The sequence below is a fragment of the Chroicocephalus ridibundus genome, chromosome 5 (genome assembly GCF_963924245.1).
Source record: "Chroicocephalus ridibundus chromosome 5, bChrRid1.1, whole genome shotgun sequence".
In the NCBI taxonomy this organism is placed as follows: domain Eukaryota; kingdom Metazoa; phylum Chordata; class Aves; order Charadriiformes; family Laridae; genus Chroicocephalus; species Chroicocephalus ridibundus.
Window position 1 is genome coordinate 73,133,635 of NC_086288.1, and position 20,390 is coordinate 73,154,024.

The following is a 20,390-nucleotide window of genomic DNA, read 5'->3' on the forward strand; positions in this document are numbered from 1 at the left end:
CTGTCTACAGTGTTTTGAGGATATGTGTGTTTGATCCCAGAACGATGCTTGCATACTCTGGGGGAGCTCACTCTGCGCTGCTGCCCTTGTGTGTAAAATCGTGGCCTCAACTGGGAGGTCTCTCCACTGAAAAAGCCAGAACGTGCTTCTCTTCCCAGACGAGGATCTGGCCTGACATCGGTAAGGGGGATAAAGCGGGAATTCCCAAGGAAGTGTTTCTATTTCTCATGAATGTAGTAACAGGAAAAGCTGCAATTTTTGTGTTGCCCATTTAAGGAATATGCCAACTTGAGTCTCATGCTGTCTCTTATTCTTTGCTGTTCATTCCATTGCCCCAAATTGTATCCCATCTCTACTGGGCATTTTTGATGTCCCAGCAATTGAAAATCCTTCCATTGTGTTTGGTGATTTATTTAGTGATTCATTTTCCACATTTTGAGATCACCAGACATGACTATAAACATGTGTCTAGATTTTCTTTGTCTGTGTAAACTAAGAAAGAGGGGAAAAGGCACCGGGTGGAAAACCATGAGCCGTGCTGCCATCAGAAGTAGTTTGACCATGATGTGACTACGCTGAGCTGCAACTCACTGCTCCTCAGGACATGTGTTGTATAAATATATACCGTATTTATACAATATACCATATTTACACAATAATAATATGCCATAATCACAGAATCACAGGATGGTAGGGGTTGGAAGGGACCTCTGGAGACCATCTAGTCCAACCCCCATGGTATAACATTATATATATTATACCAAATTTATACAAGTGTGCTTGGCCGCAGCTGGCTGAGCCACAGGCCGTTCTGCCATGTGATGAGATGGCACGAGGAGTAACTCAACCCTGGTTCAAAAGCAATGTGAGGGTGCTGCTCTGTGGTACTCCATCGTGACCAAGGTAGGACAATACACAGAGGTGACCTGAGACGACATTCCGTATTCATTTGCATCCCTTTACCGTCCCTGCTCAAAATCAAAGCATTTTCAGCAACAGTCTTTTCGTTCCGTGCAATTTTAATGGCATTTTAAATACTTTTGATACTTTTTGTCCAAGACTAACACCACCTCTCTTTTGTGTCGTTAAGACTATGTGATCTAATGGAAAAGACATTTTCCACGATATTTTCCCAGGGTATTTATAGGAGGTAGACAGTACCGCCTGTTTGATGATCATCTCAGATTATATTGCGCGATTGGCTATTTCTGTGTGCAGGCTAGCAGGTTTTTTTAAAGGCAAAACATTTTTTGGATTACTTTTCCTTGAATACGCCACAAAGAATGCATATTTCACATTTTCTTCTTTCTTTTGCAAATATCGTGTGCTTTTTTAAAGGTGTGTCCTGATAACGCAAGCTGCTGATCTAAGTGGATTTCTCATTTCAGTGTCATGACCCTTTTTCAGGCAGTCAGCAGTTTAAACTGCTGATATTCCGGAGAACAAACAGAACAGCAACACAACTTGTTGCTGTTTTGTTTCTCTTCCTGAATCTCTTGTTATTCAAGACGTATTTTCAGAAATACACCCTGATATCTCTACTCCATATTCCACTGCTTATTGGTGGTTCGGCCAGATGATTTTCTGACTTTCTGACTGACAGCAGCCCAAATACACTAGCCGACTGACAAGCCTACACCACCAGCACAGCCTGGAAAATGGAACTGTCACTGCTTTTAAGGGTCCTCTAACATCTAAGCCTTGTATTGATAAAAACTGTGACGGCTCATAACCATCTGCCAAGTAGAATAAAAACATGCCGACCCTTATCAGCGCAGCTAAAGAGGCTAAAGGGTTCACGTTCACTCCTCGTTTCTAAGAATGTGTCAGGGTCTCAAGAAATATAAGTAGCAGTTGTCTATCCCCCAAATATTTGACAATCATATGCAAGGTTAAATATATACGTTTATCAAGGCCTTTTCGTATCCTGATAAAACCTGCATATTTTCGTATGTAGGTCACATACAGAAGGTATAAATTACATGCCATTATACACTTTCCTATGTGAACTGATGAGAGGAAAAGAGTTTTATAGAAGACAGTTGGTAGAAGTTGTCTGACGTGGACACAGGCCAGGGGTACTTGGAGCCTGTTGATGCAAATGCCATTCTGAACTTAACTATAAATTAGAAAGCTTACTTCAAGCATTCACATAAACATCTCTAGCAGGTGGAATGGAAACCAATGCCAGGGTAAACAAGTGTCCAGCTGACCAGGCAACACGCAGATTAAACAAAGGCTGACTTGGCCCCACCATCTTCCCTTTTATAGATTTGTGTAACGTCCTTGCCGTTTTACTCAGAATTTCTTTCCTCTCAGTGCTCCTTCCAGTGGAGTTTCAGCAAGGTCCCAAACATCAGGACCTGTGTTGTGACCACTGCTCCATGCCCTACAGTCTTAAAGCTGCCAAAGAGGTTTGGTTTTCTAATGCGCCTTGGAGAGATGAAATGGACTATCCGCCCAGTTCCGTTTGCCATGGAGGAGAGGTTAATGTCCATCACTTCCACAGCACTGCCATGTTTGTGACTAACTGCTGAGCACTAGAGTGACTGTAATGTCCCCATCTCCTGTGACCATGGGGCCTTACTGTAAAACAGTGGTAAAGCTGAGGTCCTCTGCCCAGGAAACTCACTGTTCTCTGCCACCTATGGGAACAGGCACAGAATTTATCCGGCCACTAACAGGGGGCAGAACAAGGTTTTTACGAGTTGCTCTAATTTAAAGCAGGTTTCTGCCCCTGTGTTTCTTTATAGGCCATGGTCTCTCAGCGCCAGATTACCTGATGTAATCAGTTTCGGAATCAGCACGCCATCACAAATGTCTGTTACGCACTTAGCTGCTCTTATTTCTCCCAAACGCTAGTGCGGGAGAATGATGTAAAACTTCAGTTTACATTAGTAAGCCATGCGGTCTGCCTCTTGGTCATCTCATCCGTGATTTTATCATTATTCCCATTTCTCCTCCCTCCTTCCCTCCCCCCCCTCCCAGGACAACCGCCCCCACTGTAAGTATACAAACAAACCCAAGCGATGCCTCCGGCAGGTCACACCCATGGTGCGTTTCTGCTGCCTTGTCTGAAACCTCCAAACGCCGCAATAATAAAAGTAACAGCCCCAGCGCGGTGAATGAGAAACATTCAATCTAACAGGGAGACAATAACAGAAGAGGAAAATAAAGCGAGCTAAATGATCTCCTCCTCCAGCCCTCTGTTATGGCTTGCCTCGGGTTTTTGAGTCTTTGCAAGTCAAAATAAAACTGTGAACTGCAACCATATAGTTGGTTGGTAATTTATATGTCAGAAGCCTAGCTCTGGCATACCTGACGCTCACTTGGAGCTCACAGCACTGAAATCCTTGCCAGAGGAAATACCAGTAATCGCTCAGTGCACAGCCCAGCTATTCCAACTGACACACTCCTTGGCTGCAAAACACCCCGTAACGCAACTCACTGAAGCACATCACAGCAGTAAAGCTACAGGCTCTGACCTAACAGCAAAATAAAATGCTTCAGCACTCTTCAGGCTGAGGAGTTTGCAGCACCGTAATATCAGACCAAAATTCACCGCTCCTCCTCTCGTAGCTGATGTTTATCTCATCTCGTTAGAGGGGCACATACAGTCCCACCGTAGGCACGGCACCGAAGTATCACGACACAGAAACAAAAAAGCTGGGGAAATACTTAGAGGCGACATCGATACGTTATGCAAATGACACCACTAATGCCATTATTAAGGTCCCTTACGAATCTTAAAATACGCTCACGCAATGTCCTCCTCACCTGCCAATCGCCTGTCTCTCGTGTTTTTCCAGATAACATCCAAGGCTCTCGCGGTGGAGTCCCTGATGTGATCACTGAACGATCTCCTCAGAGGGGCTTTGGCTGGGTGATGCATAATGCAGATCGATCACACATCCAGAGTCGAACGGCTGCAGCCCGGCCCCAGGAAAAAGGGCATTCTTTGCCCCCGGGGATCTGCCTGAATTTCTCGTCGCCAGGCAGGCAGGTTGTTACTTTATATAATTTGTCGTCAGCCTTGTGGAGCTTTTCCTTGAAGAGTCAGGCATTGCAGTTCTCACTGCGGATGCAGGAAAGCTCAGACTGCAGCCAGCCTACTGGAAAGCTGCCAGAATCTTACATCTGGAACAGTTTACAAATGAGCTAACGATACAGTCATTTAGATTTGGGGCTTTATTTGTGGATATCTATAGGATTCTAGCTTCCTGTTTAATCAAATAACTTACCGGGCACATACTTGCGTGCTCATTTATTAGGATAATATTTCCCTGCTTAACTGATATTTCAGGTAATCTTTCATGTTTTGACACGGAAAAGGTAAGAAACAGAAAAGAGATAAAGTAAATTTAAGTATCTGCAGTTCAAGTATTATATTTCCTTACCATATTTTTCTTGCATATCACCCTATCTGTGGCACAGAATAGCGCCTGATTCTGAGTTCCCTGTACTTTATGCCAATGCAGTAATGCAAACTTGAAAGGAAAAGGGGAGAGGAGAAAAAAGGAGAGGGAGTTGGGCCTCCACATCTTTGCCGAATGGAAAGATAAGGTCCCATATGTAAAAAGTTTATGCATGTAACTGAGATTAATAGTCAGAGTAAATGAAGCCATTTGACCTTGCTTATTTTGACCTTTTTAATTGATTACTGTGTCCCATGGCTTCCCTGAGGGAGGGAGGGAAGGAGGGAGGGAGGGAGGAACAAAGGGGCAGCTGAAACTCTCTTTCCCCTTCCTAATATTATGTGTGGTAATGTGTGAAAAGGTGAGAGATCCCAGCCTAAAAACCTAATGCCCTTTGTTATCAGGGAAAGCGAGAACAGTTGAATAAAGTTGTCTTCATGTTAATTCAAGGTGGAGTCCTTCGTTTTTACAGCAACTACAACCGTTAAAGTCAGATACCATTGTATCTGACTTCAGAAGTATTATGTTATCATTAAAACTGATTGATTAACTTCTCACAAGGCTGGCACACACAGATCAAATTACAAAATCGCAAGTTTCAGCCTGTGGATTTCCACTCCCTTTGAATTCCTTCCTAAGAACAAAACAGTTTTTCTTTTCATGCTATACCAGATAATTTATTTCACGCTTTCTTATTTGTTTTAACTTTTTTCCAGTGCCTTCTAAGTTCCCTTCATTTTCTCTAGTCCTCATTTCCTATAGGGCAAATCATGATCTCATTCTGATAACGAAAAGAAATTTACGGGATTTGCAATACTGTAACTGAGAGAAGGATTGGCTCACCACCTATTTAATGCAGATCATAATTCCTTCCCATCTAGGCCTTTGTCTTTTATCTTTATAGAGCATCTGCAAACACTAATGTCCTGTGTATGTCTTTGAAGAAAAGCAACAGCAGCAAGGCATCTCTAGAGTTTGCAATTGCTTCCCTCATTACACCCCTCCTACTTTTTGAGGCCGGATGTAGAAAGAAGCAGCCAACTCTAGAGAAATTTAATATGATTGCACACTCTTGAAATGCGTATTTGTTTTGTTGTTTTGTTTTTTTTTTTTAATTATTATTATTATGGCAAAATTTCCTTGTAGAGCAAGTGACAATGCTTACGTAGGCAAATGCTGACACGATGACTACAGCGTAGTCTATCTACCTATTTTGAAACATGTACAGCCCGTTCAGGTGACATCTGCTGTTGTTTCTATTAGTGACCAGCTCAGAAGAGCACTAGCTCATTTTTAAATGACGATGCAGTAACCAATAGCTAAATCTGGAGCTGAATGTGTATGCTTCCATATTTCAGCTGAGTACCACTGTCAGAGGAGAACAGAAGGCAATGAGAGAGAAGGCAGTCTCAAGCAGATTTCTACTACCAGCAGCTATGTCTACATTACCAACAACGTAATGGTAGAGTGGCAGAAAGAGTAGATTTATACAGCAAAATAAATGGTACCAAGGGTCTGACACATCTCAGGGTGGGGTTACTTTGCACTAGGTCAGCCTGGGTCTCCTGAACCGAATGAATCCTCCCCAGCCGCTGGACATCACTGCCAGGGCGCATCTTCTGGCTGGGTTTAATCTGAAAGCCATTCAGTTCACATGCTCCAAGACTGCTTGGAGATATCGACCAAAAGGTGGTGTTGGGAGATCCTTTTCAAAAGCGTACGCCAGGTCCAGGCTAACATGTCAGTAAAACCATGCCCACCATTATTCATTTTAACTTTTTAAAGTTTAAAAATGAAAAGAGCAATATATATATTGCTGATCAGGCTTTAAGTCTTTGAGAGTTATTGTGGGGTTTGCTACGCATGTAGACATGTCACAGCTCAAAACATTTCAAGCAGTCGGTGTGACCAGTTGAACAAAATGGGCTGGAAAATGCCAGAATGACCCAACAAAGAGCAAAGGAGTAAAGATAAACTGTAACGTATCAGAGGAAGATGGCTAAGGGAGTCTGCTTGTCTGATGCTACTTCATGTATAAATGGATAATCTAAGCAAGATTGTATAAAGAATTTAATTAAATGTCAGAAAATTCTTAATGGGCCATGGACAGAAAAACAATTAGGTATAGACTGGCTAGAAATATGGCTAGGAAATAAAAGGACATTAATTTTAGAAAAGCGTAGACTGAGAGATCTAGTGGGGAAGACAGTTAAAAGCAAATATATACAATCAAAGAAGGAAATCTGAGATGCACAACATTCACTATAGCCATAAAATGAGCTAAGAGTTTGCCATGCAATATGAAAGTATGAAATGATTTTTAAAATACGTTAAAAGGAGGCCTCAGAGTGGAGCTGTGTTTCAGTCTCTAGTGTTGCATTATTTAAATAACACCTCTTGTGGAACAATGCGCTCAGTTTTGTCCTGGACATCTCAATACCCAAAAGATGCTGAAAAGGTATCCACAAAACCCAATTTGCTGGGACACCAGCAGTGGCTCCTTGTTCTGTGCTGGGAAACACCCGTGTGTTCAGGGGAAAGCTGCGAGATGCCATGGCCACGGTGATGTTATCTGATGCTCCTGTTGAGAGCCCTACACTGCATCTCAGGCAAGATCCTCCTGCTTTCCCAGACATGGCTCTGTGTTTGGAGAAATGTTATTGCAAGGCGATGAGGAGCTCAACACGAGCCAGCAATGTGTGCTCGCAGCCCAGAAAGCCAACCGCATCCTGGGCTGCATCAAAAGCAACGTTGCCAGCAGGGCGAGGGAGGGGATTCTGCCCCTCTGCTCTGCTCCGGTGTGACCCCACCTGGAGTACTGTGTCCAGCTCTGGAGTCCTCGTCACAGGAAGGACATGGACCTGTTGGAGCGGGTCCAGCGGAGGACCACGAAGATGATCAGAGGGCTGGAGCACCTCTGCTGTGAGGACAGGTTGAGGGAGTTGGGGTTGTTCAGCCTGGAGAAGAGAAGGCTCCAGGGAGACCTCATTGTGGCCTCCCAGTACCTAAAGGAGGTCTACAGAAAAGATGGGGAGGGGCTTTTTATCGGGGAGTGTAGTGATAGGACGAGGTGTTAACAGTTTTAAACTGAAAGAGGGGAGATTTAGATTGGATATCAGGAAGAAATTCTTTACTGTGAGGGCGGTGAGACACTGGAAGAGGTTGCCCAGTGAAGCTGTGGCTGCCCCATCCCTGGAGGTGTTCAAGGCCAGGCTGGATGGGGCTTTGTGCAGCCTGGTCTAGTGGGAGGTATCCCTTCCCATGGCAGGGGGTTTGGGACTAGATGATCTTTAAAGTCCCTTCCAACTGTAACCATTCTGTGATCTGCCTGAATCACACACCTGCAGTTACCTTTAGATAGTTGGTATGGAAGAGCTTTCCCCATTACTCTGGTAAACTCATCGTCACAGTCTGAACTGGGAGAGGGTGCCACTGGTGCCAAGTACACTTGTACAGACCTCAGCTGGTGAATCTATGATGTTGGTCAACACGAATGTAATAGATTAATTTCTGGGGAAAACTGTTAAACCAAACAGTTAAACTGGAGCACTGGGAATGAGATTAAAGGAAAAAGGTTTTAATGGTGAGATTTACGAACTGGCAAAGAAAATGTTTTCAAAGAAAATGGCAAAACATTTTACTGCTCTATTTGAAAATGTACTGGAAAATCTCCTGAAAACAAATATCTTCCCTTATCTGGGAAATGGCCTATGCATCCTTCCGTATGTTACATCTACAATTCAGTTAGCCGTATACAGGTACTACAGCAAAATGCATGCAAAAATAAGCAAAGTCCTGACCCCCCAGCCAGCATCTAGGTAAAATGTATATGTCTCTGTGTCTTGGCTTCACTGTGTCTGGAAACTTAGGGAAGCAGACACGGGTTTTGTATTTGAATAGCACTCATGGTGATCACAGTCACAGCACAGTCAATATTCCAGCTATCTTCCGAATTTATTTTGTTTTATTCAGTATTTCCTGTTCAATGGCTGAGATGAAAAAAAGCCCAAAGAAATAGTTATGGTCAAAAGGTAGACTGGATGGGTCAACAAAGATGTGTGCCGGACTAAAAATAATATGACAGGAATCTGAAGGAGAGGGGTCTGCTGCTGACAAGCGAGGAATGCAGCCGCCAGTGTTCGGGGAGAAAGGTGACAATATGCCCTCAGGAAAGAGGCGGCCGCGCACACGTGCGGAGCAGCATGCATGCCCAGGGAAAAGTCTGTGTGGAATTCCAGAGGCAAATACTTATAGGGGCCAGATCCCTACCTGCCCGCCCAGCCGGCTGGGCGCTGGGCTGAGCCCTGCCCTCCCCACGCTCCCACCAGCCACGACGGGCCCCACCGTTGCTGCTCCCGGGACGGCGTCCTCCCTGTTACCCAGCGCTAGCCTGCCTCCGGACCGCAGCCACTGACTTCTCCCACTTCTCCGTTCAGAAATATTTTTAGAAATGTCTTGTTAACACCAGTGAAGCTGTGCCTCTCCAATCTCCCTCTCCAGGCTGGATGTCCTTACTTGTAAAGTGCCGCTCGGCGTTCTTAAACACATCGTTCCTAAACCAGCCAAGGGCCGAAGGCAGAGGCTAATTCCCTATAACCTTACCACTCCTCAGCATTTCAAGCGGAAGGATCTAAGCTTGCCAAACATATCTGTTTTCTGTCTTTTAGTGGATCTGTCCATACTTCAGCCTGCAAAGATAACATTTAAGATCCTTTTTCCTCTTTAAGGCAAACAGCAGACAGAACGCGTCAGGTAGTAGGATGGACGGGAATGGTGATCTCATTTTTAGTTCTGGCCACATCCAGATCCTGGGAAGTAAACAGTCATGCAAGCCTCACTCTCTTCAGGCTTGCTCAAAAGGCATCAACTTCCCTTCTGAGTGTTTACAAATGTGCAGATTCTTGTGTTTATCTCTGGTACATCTATGTGATTCTGGCCCCTTGAGTCTGGAAGGATGTACGCATCCAAAATATGCATAGCCAGGCAGAGACACATCATTTTTTAACCGTGCTGCCAGTTTGAGCTTTGCTGTGACTTCCGTCCAGGCTGCGACAAATAGCATGGCAAATTCAGACCCTCTCTGTTGGGTGGTCTATGCAGCTTGCCCGGTCTCATGCTTGCAACCATCTTTCCCCTTGTTACAGAAGCAGAATGGTAATGCCATAACTCTCCAAAAGTATCACAAAACAAAAGAGTGATTCAGAATGAAAATTTTAGGCCTTAATAAAAAAACGCCTGCTGGGCACATAGCATGTGTCATTGTTTCATCTCTCAGCAGATGTCTCCAAATGCTATCTAGGCGACCAGACTGGGAAAGGAGCCCTTTGAATTGTGACTTTGACATGTGTTGCTCTCCAAAAGAAAACCAAAAAACCTGTTACTGCAACATCTGCAATATCAGAGAGATCTGATGCTTATCAGATCTTTAGAAAAGAAGTAGCCTCCAATCAGAGCAGACCTTAAGGATTTACAGAAATTCCTACAGGAACACATGCAAACGTACTTTGTTGAAACAGAAAAGTTTCAATAGAAGCTTGACAAATCTCAACAAAATTCTCAATATGACAAAGCCACGTCTTTATTCAATTTGATTCGATTTTTAAAAAAATCTCCGTTCATCAATCAGATAGAGGTAAAAATACTCAGAAGTTTCATTCAGCACATAGGTGTCTGGGCAATTTTTCTGTCCCATGGACTACTTTCCAGCGCTCAGCTGTCCCCATGCCTCTTTAGGGAGCAGCCCCGGGAGCAGGCTGCAGGTGGAAAGACTTGACCTTACAGTGGCAGCCACTCTCTGTCATCATCATTGTCTCCTTCCCGTCATGGGAGGAAGGGGGATGGGTATATAACGCTCTGGTATTTCCAAAGAGACGCTTTAATGAAAAAATCCTTCCATGACGAGTTTTGCTTTTTTGTTCCAAATTGAGAATAAAAAGTTCAGAAGGACATTATTTTTCTAATTTCTTGCACTAGGAGCGAAAGTCAGCACGTTATGGAAGCCCAGCCCTCCAGACTCGGAAGGCAGGCAGGGTTGGGGTTATAGTGAGGAAGACTATTCTCTCTTCCCATGTTTCAGCCTCCTACTTACAGGGTACTGAGGGAGAATATTAGGATTATTTTTTGCGTCAAGTGTCATTGCGAGGTACAGACAAAAGGAGGTAAAAATGAGGGTCACTGAAGGAAGAAAGTGTGGAATAGGTTGGGAGTCTTCCAACCTGTTTCCATACGGGGAAAACCTGCTGTATTTTGCTCTCAGAAAAGTGCCCTGTGACACGTGTCAACACCCTGTGGAACCTTTAAACAGCCCAGGAGCTAAATGGATGCAATCTGGCAAGAGATAGTAGACCATGTAACAGACAGAGAAAGTTTTCTGAGCTCCTTCCATGGATGGGAAGAGTGCACTGTCTGCTTCTCCATGGTAGCAGAAGTGTAGGGAAGCCCCAAGGACAATCCTCCCCTCTCCAGGTGACAGCCATTGCCTCTCTGCACGCTGCTTTTGTAAGATGTACAGGCTTTATACCCTCATGCCATGCCCAGACCTGGATTTTTGAACAAGAAACGTGTTTAAGTAGTTGGAAAGAAAATGCACAAAATCCACCTTTCCTAGCAGCTGTCCATGACGGAGACCACAACGACTGTTGTTGCTCTCATGGACTTTTCAATGCCTAAACATTGAAGACTTTTTTTTCGGTGAAACACTGAGAAGATCTCGTCAAAATATCTACCTTAATAGATATTAATAATAATATCTACCTTTTGTCATGTGATAAATACATGCAAATGGGTTTATGTAAACCGAGTAGTCTTCTATTATATATTTATGAGTTTCAAATTAAACATGATCCCAAATAAACACTAACAACACTTAGCAAACTTCATGGTGTGATTATGGCCCTGCTTTGCAAACAGCCCCATAGCTTAATTGGAGTTCTGTGCGCTTCAAAGTGTAAGCTTATCTGGCTGTTTCTGAACTGCTGTCTCACTATCACTGTGTGCTCCAAAAATAATAAATAAACCAACAGAGGAAAGCAGAAAACATTTCTAATCACAGCCACAAATCCAAAATAATAAGTAGTAACTGTATAACATGAAAGAAGATCTATTTCCAGTTTCAGTTGTACGTTGTTCTAGATTAACCTGGTTTTTAATGTAACTGGTTACAAACTATCCTTACATTATTAGAAAATCCAGTCCTGCCCCTGCTGCCAACTGTCTTCTGAAATGCTGCATGTTAATGAGAAAAAATGGGACATTAGTGAACACTGGTGCCACAGTTAGAAATTCAAATGAGAAAGGAAGTGTTAACGCTTCATTCTGTTTAGCCGTATGTGAGGCACCTGCCTAGAGAAGTTTATGAAAGTATTAATCTATGGGGGTGTCCAAACACTTCCAAATAGCTAACCTGACCTGGAGCGTTTTCTCAGTTATATCTCTTTCATACAGAATAGTTGATGGCAATAGGCTGTGAACTGGGATTAGTTTTTATCATTAGCCATCTGTTATGCTTAACCACGGCAAAATAGTATTAAACAGCACTGTTTCTTCTTCCTTCACAGTGACCTGACATGAAAATAGCCCATGCTGAGATATCTTTTTGTCAGCTGAGTAATACATTACACCTTGAGTGGTCCTGTCAGTGGGATTAGGGCAGGATGAATAAAATGTCACCGAATAAGATACACCGCCTAAGGTACTTCTTTCATTCCAATGGAAATGCAAATGTGGCTCTATGCGAAACTGCAATAATAGAAAATTGCAGATCCCACCGATATAAAAGAAGCCAAACAGCCCAACACTTCCCGAACAAACAGTCCCCTATCATTACCCCCTATTGAAACTCTGTCTCTACAATCTTGTTTCATAATTAACAAGTTTCCTTCCTTGTCTTTTGTTTTCGCTCTCTCCCACTCTCTCTTTCCCTCTCTCCCGTTCATGTCTACCCTCTCATACTAAGATGGGGAGTTCCTTGGGTTAAAGGTCATCCTCTTTAGACATCCCTTATACAAAAGGGCACATTATAAATATGACGTTAAAGCAACGAAGTCTTTGAGTTTGTCTGCAAAGACCAACATGGACATTCATTGTGAATAAAACTAATTTTCTTGTAAAACGTGAGTTTAAAATAACCTAGCAGGGGCTGGCTGGTGTTTGTGTACCGAGCAGTGAGCAGAACGGGAGTGCGATGCGAGCCAGACTCACCTAAGTCAGAGGGCGAGCAGGGAGCTAATTCAGAGTACAGACTGAGATCATTCTGAACAGAGACATCAAAGAGCTGCAAGAAATCTTAAACCAAAGAAAAAGTCCCCGTGCTTACAGGGTAAAATGGCAAAAACTCATTCCTGAGAAGATTTCCTGAGGTTTAAGGGGCTCATGTAAATTGTCTTCATTAGTACTGCCCCGTGTAATGTGTGTTTTATTAAGTGATGTAAAGAGGCTGTGCCATCCTCCTCCCTTCTCATCCCTGCTGCTGCCGTCGCGGCACTGTGAAACGCAATCCCTACAGAAGGTTTGTTTGTCATGGTGAAGACAAGTGGGATGTAGCCCTGCCTGAATCGCTGGTTTGTGGCAGAGAAAACAGGAGAAAAACTGGAATTTTCATAGGAAGCAATGACATAGGAAGTAGGATCCAAACAATCTAAACTTTTGGGATAGGTATTGGAACAGACCCTCTTACAATAGACTGAATAGATTTCAAGATTTCACTTAATTAAGGTACTGCTGGACACTTTGTGAATGGTAACTTATCCTTGCTCCATTTTTGTGCAAATGTTTATTTGCATAGTTAGATTGGGGATTTATTTTTAACAACGCCTAACTTCCTCAGACTCCTGGTTTCAGTTTCTGGTATCTGCCATCCTTTAACCATTTCCCCTGGAGCTGTCTGTGACATAACTTCTTTGAGGTGCTTTATTTCTGTGTTCATTTTAAATTCCAGCTCATTGAGGAAAATGAATGAAAGGATATGTTATTCTCCTGATGTTGAAAAATTCTAACAAGTAGTTCTTAAGTACTCGGTTATGATTTGGTATGGGAATTTGCTCTTTTATAGACATATTCCTTTTTTCATCTTTCTACAAATCCATTTGCTGTAGCCACTGACAAGCCTCTGAGAAACTCCATTTTACAAGAGTTCAGCAGCGTTGGACGTTAGTGGCCAGCAGCCCAGAAGGCTGCATGAATAGGAGAACCCATCTCTCACCTGGGCTTTTCCTGATCCCGCTGCTTCATTTCACAAAAGGGTGGAAGGCGGTCGGTCCCTCATCAAACGTAGTAAGGAATGAGCAAGTTATGCTGAGGCTGGGAGGGAGGTTTGTATACACAGCTTTGTGAAGCAGAGGCAGGAACAGGGGGAGAGATGCAAGGAGAGGAGAGAGAGTAAGTCTGTCTCTTATCTACTAGAGTTTTAATTGCACGCCTCCATCTGGCAACTAAAATTCAGCTATTACATAGCTAGTGAGAACTTTTGTCGGGTACTGCTCTGGTGGAATGGAATAAACATCGGAATGGAATAAACATCACGTTAAAGAATTATATTTGCTCTGAACAGAAAAGCATGCACTCTTGGGGTCTTTGCTGCTGCAGATTTACTTTTTTTTTTTTTTTTTTTTTTAAATAAAAACTGTTACTCCATTAAGTGTTGCATGCTGTTTTGTAGGATGTCTTTCTTCTGGGGTTCTTTATTTCCACTGAAGTCTTGCAGTAACTGCTGATTACAAGTTCTAATGCCTAATCTTTCAGAGATAAAGAATCTAACGTTTCACTTCACCTTTTGTAAGCTTAACGCACCACAGATGCAAGTTAAAGCTTTATAGGGAGTGTCAAACATAATTATCCTGAAGATTAAAGCAGTCATCATATCAACTCAAAGATACATTCTGTTATCCATAATAAAGCCTTTGTGAATAACAAATGTACACAGCATACCTTAAAAACTTACAAACAAAATTTAAAACTCCAGCTAAAGTTACTATTAGATATTAATGTTTCATATATACTCCATGAAGTTAGCAACACAATTAAATGAGGTTTTAATGAGACACTCTGGTTTGCTATTCTAGGAATCGGATTGCTTCATATCTGTACTTAATTTACTTCACAGCTAATCAGCCAAAATTGCTTCTGCATGCACTTTGTTGTTCCTGCTGGCATCTGATTTTTGACATGGCATATCTGCCCTCTGGAGCATCACTACGGCACGTGGAAAATCTTCACTCAGAGTCAGGTTACAACCCTGGTACTGAGGGCTGGCTGGGGAAGAACCGTGAGCTTGGACGAGCTGGTTTTGGGACCAGGGGTCTGATAGAATACAGCAGTTACTTAGACCAACTTTTAGGTCTTGAGACCAGCTACTGGCTGGAAAGTTCCCCTAATTTATTTTAGGAGGACATTTCAGTATTATATGTTCAGCAAACTTTGCACTTCTCAAACTGGAGAGCAAAGTGAAAATGTGAACAGATTGTGTCTGTAGGGCTGAAACCCTGACCTGTGTTTTGCTATAGCTCTGTATCTGACCTAGTATCCTTTTACTGTCAAGTAATTGTTTTGAAAAGTAAGAGATATATGGTGGTATTCCCAAATGAACCAGGTCTGAAATTAAGATTATCTGATTGTCTGCTCTGGTCTTCTTCAGTTTGAAAATACTGTAGTCATTTTTTGTTAAAAAGATTCTTAAACGATGAGGTGAGTTACATAGGAAAACATAAAATTCTGTTTATATTCTGTGAACTTAAAGTTTCCAGAGAAGTCATAGAATCTTCATGGTTGGAAAGGACCTTTGAGATCATCGAGTCCAACCATACACACACAACAAAAAAAACCAAACCACCCCACCCCAAAAAACCCCAAAACAAAAAAAAAACCAACAAAAAACCCACAAACAACCAACCTACAATCTGTGCCACTAGAGCATGCCCTGAAATGCCACATCTAGATGTTTCTTAAACACCTCCACAGATGGTGACTCAACCACCTCCCTGGGCAGGCTGTTCCAGTGCCTGACCACTCTTTCATTTAGTCATTACTATACTGAATTTATGGAGTTCTTAAAGAAAATAGGGAATATAGGTCTTGCACCCAGGTTCAATGCAAGATATTAATGGCTCTGGAATAATCAAAATTAAGCCTTGAAAAAAATGTGAATATCTAGAATAGCAGCAGCAACACATACATGGAAAAACTACTTACAAATCTTTATGTACGCTAGAAGCAAGTAAGTACAAGTGTTTCTTTAAGTGCTTCATAACAGAAAGGGTGAGGGAAACAATTAAAGAGCTGGTTAAAAAATGGAGAAATTATTTCAAATTTATAAGTAGATGGTATAGAAATTCCTAGGAAAAATATGGTAGTTGGAAGAAGGGAATAAAACACTCCCCAAAGAAGTTGAGGAAGCAAACAAACAAGAAGACAAAGCTGACATCTGAGACTGATAGGTTGAAGTCGTATTTTAAAGGTATTTTTATTAAAAATAAAGTATTGCAGTAATGGTGAAAGGATATATGTCTCAAATGTTTGACTGAGAAGTGTGGTAAAATGTAGGGCAGTTTTTCTTTAGTGTTCCTGACATCTTAATCATAATAACTAATTTGCTCACCTATATAATAGAAAAAACAGCTATTATTTACATTCCCAATATCCCCATAAAGAACAACCACATATACTCTATTTGGCACAAATGAATCCCTTCTCAAATGCAGCATGTAGTTTTAGTCTCTCCAGTACCACGAAGATGTCAACAAGTTTTGAAGGAATTCAGATAACAGCAACATAAATGATTAAGGGGCTGGAGAGCTTGATTTACGAGGAAAGATTAAAACATGTTCTGCTTAGCCAAATGACAGCTAATAATGCAAGGGGAGAGTAATGATAACAGCCTACAAGTATTTAAAGCGCGAGCACACCAAGAAAAGAGTGGAAGTGTTTAAGGCGGTACAAGGTTTCAAAACACTGACCTGATATCTAAGACAGTGTTGTGTTTGTGTGTTTTTCCTCCAAACTAGGACTAATGAAGCTATGGAGCTTATGTAAGGACAAAATAAAATTCACGAGTACGAAATCAAGGGGAAAAAAAAGTGCAAATGTAAAACAGCAGGATGCATATATCAGCAATGGCGCAAGTCCTCAATATAGTATATATTTAAACATAGAAGTTATCAAGATCACAATTGACATAGCAAGATTTAATATGACAAATGAGCAGAAGATAATACTAGAGGAAACAAATATCAGTATCATAGTTCATACCTGCTTTAGAAAGAACCGACCATGAAAGTAGGTTTGCTTTGCTCAGAAAGTTACGCAACCCCTTGATAACCTTCAGCCCCTTCTCGGTGAAAAAGGACCCGCTATTCAGACATAAAATTTGTCATGTCAAAACTTCAGCCTTATAACTGAAACTTGGTCTTCTGATACACGAGCTATAAATACAATTCTGTATTCCTTTAGGTTGATTATTACATGCAGAAATATATCAGAAAAGGAGAAGACGAAGGAAATACCAGGCGAGGGGGGAGAGATGGGAGAGGCTGGAAGAAGCGTCAAATACACACGTACACTAATGAGTGCCCCGAGTGCTCAACTCAGTAGATCTCAACTGAGAGGTTACAGACTGAATCTCATTCTTCCTGGAAGGTTTCCTGAATAGCTTATCTAGGATACATTCAACCTGATATAAGAGCTCTTGTCCAGGTGCCTGTGACTCTCACAACTGACAGTCCATCCACAGCATTCATGAGAGAGCTGCAAGGGCCTCCATCAAACTCCTTTGTCAAAAAGTCTCTTTCCCAAACTCAGGCCGCTCTGGTGTACACAAAAAACTACTCTGATCATCTGCAAACTTTGGAAAAACAGCTTGTCGGTTTTGCATTTCTGGTACCTTTTCATTGGTTATTCTCTGATTATTAGAATTCAGTGAGAGCAGCGAGTCTAAATCCCTTACAAATGTTGACAATTCCACCTTAAATTAATGCCTCCAAGGCACCCTTGGCATGGAGGGTATTTCAGCAGGGCTCGGTTAGCTATGCCTGATGGACAGTGGCAGAAGCTTGGAGATGTCGCAAATAAAGGGCTGAAATATAGTGGTTCTGCCATGCTAAAGACCGCTACTGTAAAATTTTCTGGGAAAGGGTAGGCCTCACATCTATTCTACACAAATTCATCACAAGCTTTAACAAATTGTTATATTTGCACAACTTCTACTTGCCACCTGCTGGTCCTCTCATCCCTGGGAACTGACAGAAAGGGGCTGGCCAGCCCTAGTTATGTCACTTCTTTCATACGATTGATATGACATTTGCAGAATAACAGTGGTCCTGATTTGCCTCACTTGTCTCTCCCAGGCTCAATCCAGAGCAGAAAGTCCACAAAGTTCATGTCATGAACATGGAAGTCTTTAGATCAGTTCTCACCTTATTTTAAAAACTGGAAGAAGAAATGGAACATCACAAGACATGAAGACTGAAGACCATGAAATGACAAAGCTACCAGCAGATGAAAGATGCTCAAGCATCATCATTGGACTTTTACCTCATCATTTTATGTTGGCAGACAAGGATATAATTTCTTTTTCTTCCTATGTGCCATATGTGGGGGGGAATTCCGGTGTTTCATGAAGACAGGGGAATCGGATATCCTCGGTAAATATATTGGCAAACTAATTCACCTATAAGGCCATACATGGCTCTCGATACACCTTATTTGCTCTGAAATAAGGGCAACGTACAGTCTAAAGCAGGGATGAAAACAGAGAGCATGCACATTTTCACGACTCTGAATCTTTTAAAGCCTAAATGATTCATGTTGCATCCACACATTATTTAAGTAATACTTAAAATGCAGAACATTCACACACGTGCTCCTATATACGCCCTCACGTGTCAGTCCACACCAAGGACCTAACCTCCCTTATCAGTCATTATTTGAACACAGAGTAGACACAGCTAGCTAGGGCACCCACTGTACTCAGTCTCAGTACTTGCATACCCAAGGTATTTACAGGCTAAACACAGGTATCGTTGCTTTTTGTACGCCACAAACCAAAGAAAGAAAAAGAAAACAGCAGACGCCTATTGGATGCTTTTTCATGGGCTAAATCATCTCAGCCCTGTTTGCTCATTTTGGCAGCTTTCCGAAGGCACTAGTATAGTGTGTCTTCAAGTGACATTTGAAGGAAAACCAGGAGATTTTTTCACATCAGTGATGCTTTTTAATACTTTATGCACAAGGAACCATATTAAAGAGAAACATTAAGGTTCTTCAGAAGAGGATATGAAAGGATGGCATTTTTACAAGGATGTTGGTAAGGTTTTTTTTTTTTCAATCCAAACATACTACCCTTTAGTCAAGTACTAAAAAAGATTAAGTATGTGGACCAAAATAAAATACTTCTTTATGTTCAATGAAAACTTCTGCCATAAGGTATAGGACAAATAGTAGTACTCTTGAACGACAAGCATGTATACTCTTCTACTATTGTTGTATTCTTAAAAGACTGATTCTAGACTGACAGTTTGAAATTTGGAGTTGGTTGTGGAATGAGTAGCTGTCAGACTACTGATAACAAATTTAAGCTTGGCTAACCAGTCATAAAAGTCAGAAATAAAACAGAAATATATCTCAAAAGGTCAAAACTTAAATCTATATCGTATATGAAAATACATGAGGAAGTCCAAAGGGGCAATTAAAAAACAAGTTTTAATGTAAGTCTTTCAGTATTAAAAAAGCCTTGAAAGATTCTGTCCCTACAAAGTCATGACAGCTCTGAGTTTCAATTAATAGGATTAGATTCAGTTACCTAATTGACCTCATTTCAACCATAATAACCTAGTTATTTGACGTTGAAAACCTCCTCCCCTACATAAAAACTTTAAGTGTTCAGCATCTGGAAAATCAAATTACTAAACAATAAATTCTGTCAGCTAGGATTAAGAATGATGTAGAATTTTGAATAAACTTTCAAAAAAAATCTCTCAGATATGTTCTTGACAGATATTGAAAATTAATTTAGATCAAAGATACATTACTTAGATCCCGGGTTTTGGACTTGCAAGATTAAAGATCTTTTATTAGTCTTTGCCTAGGGAAATCAAGCCCTTTTTAAAGCTTACCATGCCTTGGAGGTGAGGAGACTACAGAAGAATTGTTTTGACTAATTTCAAATTAAGATCTTTATATGCATCTATACACGTGCCCTTGCTACAATATATCAGTAAAGTACTACTGATCACCCTCTGAAACGTGGTCTATATGTAGTTCTCATACCTACCTAGGAAACATTAAACATATACCTCTCCCAAACCCTCTGTAGGTTTTGATCCTCAGCAGTTATATTGTTTTCTCTGTAAGAGGCAATACAAAGTAAACTTAAATATATCCCAAATGAAATCTTTTCCATTTTACCAAGGAAGTCTAGGTTATCTCCAGTTTTCTGGATATTTTAATTTCTTAAAGTTGTTCCTTAAATGCCCTGCTCACTTGTCACATCTAACTTCACGCCTGTTTCAGAATTTCTTATTCTGGAGAAGGTTAGATGTTTCTGCACCATTTTATGTAAAAAGGGACTTTTTCTCCTTATGACTTTCACGTTGTTGTGCATGGTGTGTAAAGACAAGAATGAATGCATGGAACGCAAAGAGGGTCATGCAAACATTTGAAATCACTATATTTAGTTTATCAGTGACAATCATCTCGTAAAGGAACTCTCTTGGAAAAATAATGGGAGACTGGCAGTTAACTCCTAACACCTATCCAGCAAGGAAGTTCAAAAAAAGTAAGGTAAGTGTGAAGCTAAAACTTGAAACAAAGAACTGAACTCTGTGTGGATTTCAGTAAAAAGGCTGCCCTCAGAGAAGCGCGTGTAGGAAGGCAGCTGGAATCATGTATGTTCACGAAATCCGTTGCATTAGCAGCAAGCACACGCTGACCTTAGGTCCCTTCTGCTCCTCCTTGCCTGAGAACCAACGTGCTGGATTCCTGTTGGGC

The 20,390-nt window shown here is 41.6% G+C and overlaps 1 protein-coding gene across 3 annotated transcripts in view; it reads right to left on the reverse strand.

The window, feature by feature from the left end:
* Nucleotides 1-20,390, reverse strand: part of DLC1 (DLC1 Rho GTPase activating protein) — a 275,274-nt gene that overhangs the window by 100,675 nt on the left and 154,209 nt on the right. The window contains exon 1 of one of the 3 annotated variants that reach the window (XM_063337040.1): nt 3,778-4,081. The exons of the other annotated variants lie outside the window; for them this stretch is intronic. Coding sequence (XP_063193110.1) covers nt 3,778-3,892 — 115 coding nt within the window. The 5' untranslated portion in view covers nt 3,893-4,081. Of the gene's footprint in view, nt 1-3,777; nt 4,082-20,390 lie in introns of those variants that run through there. 3 annotated transcript variants of the gene reach the window in all.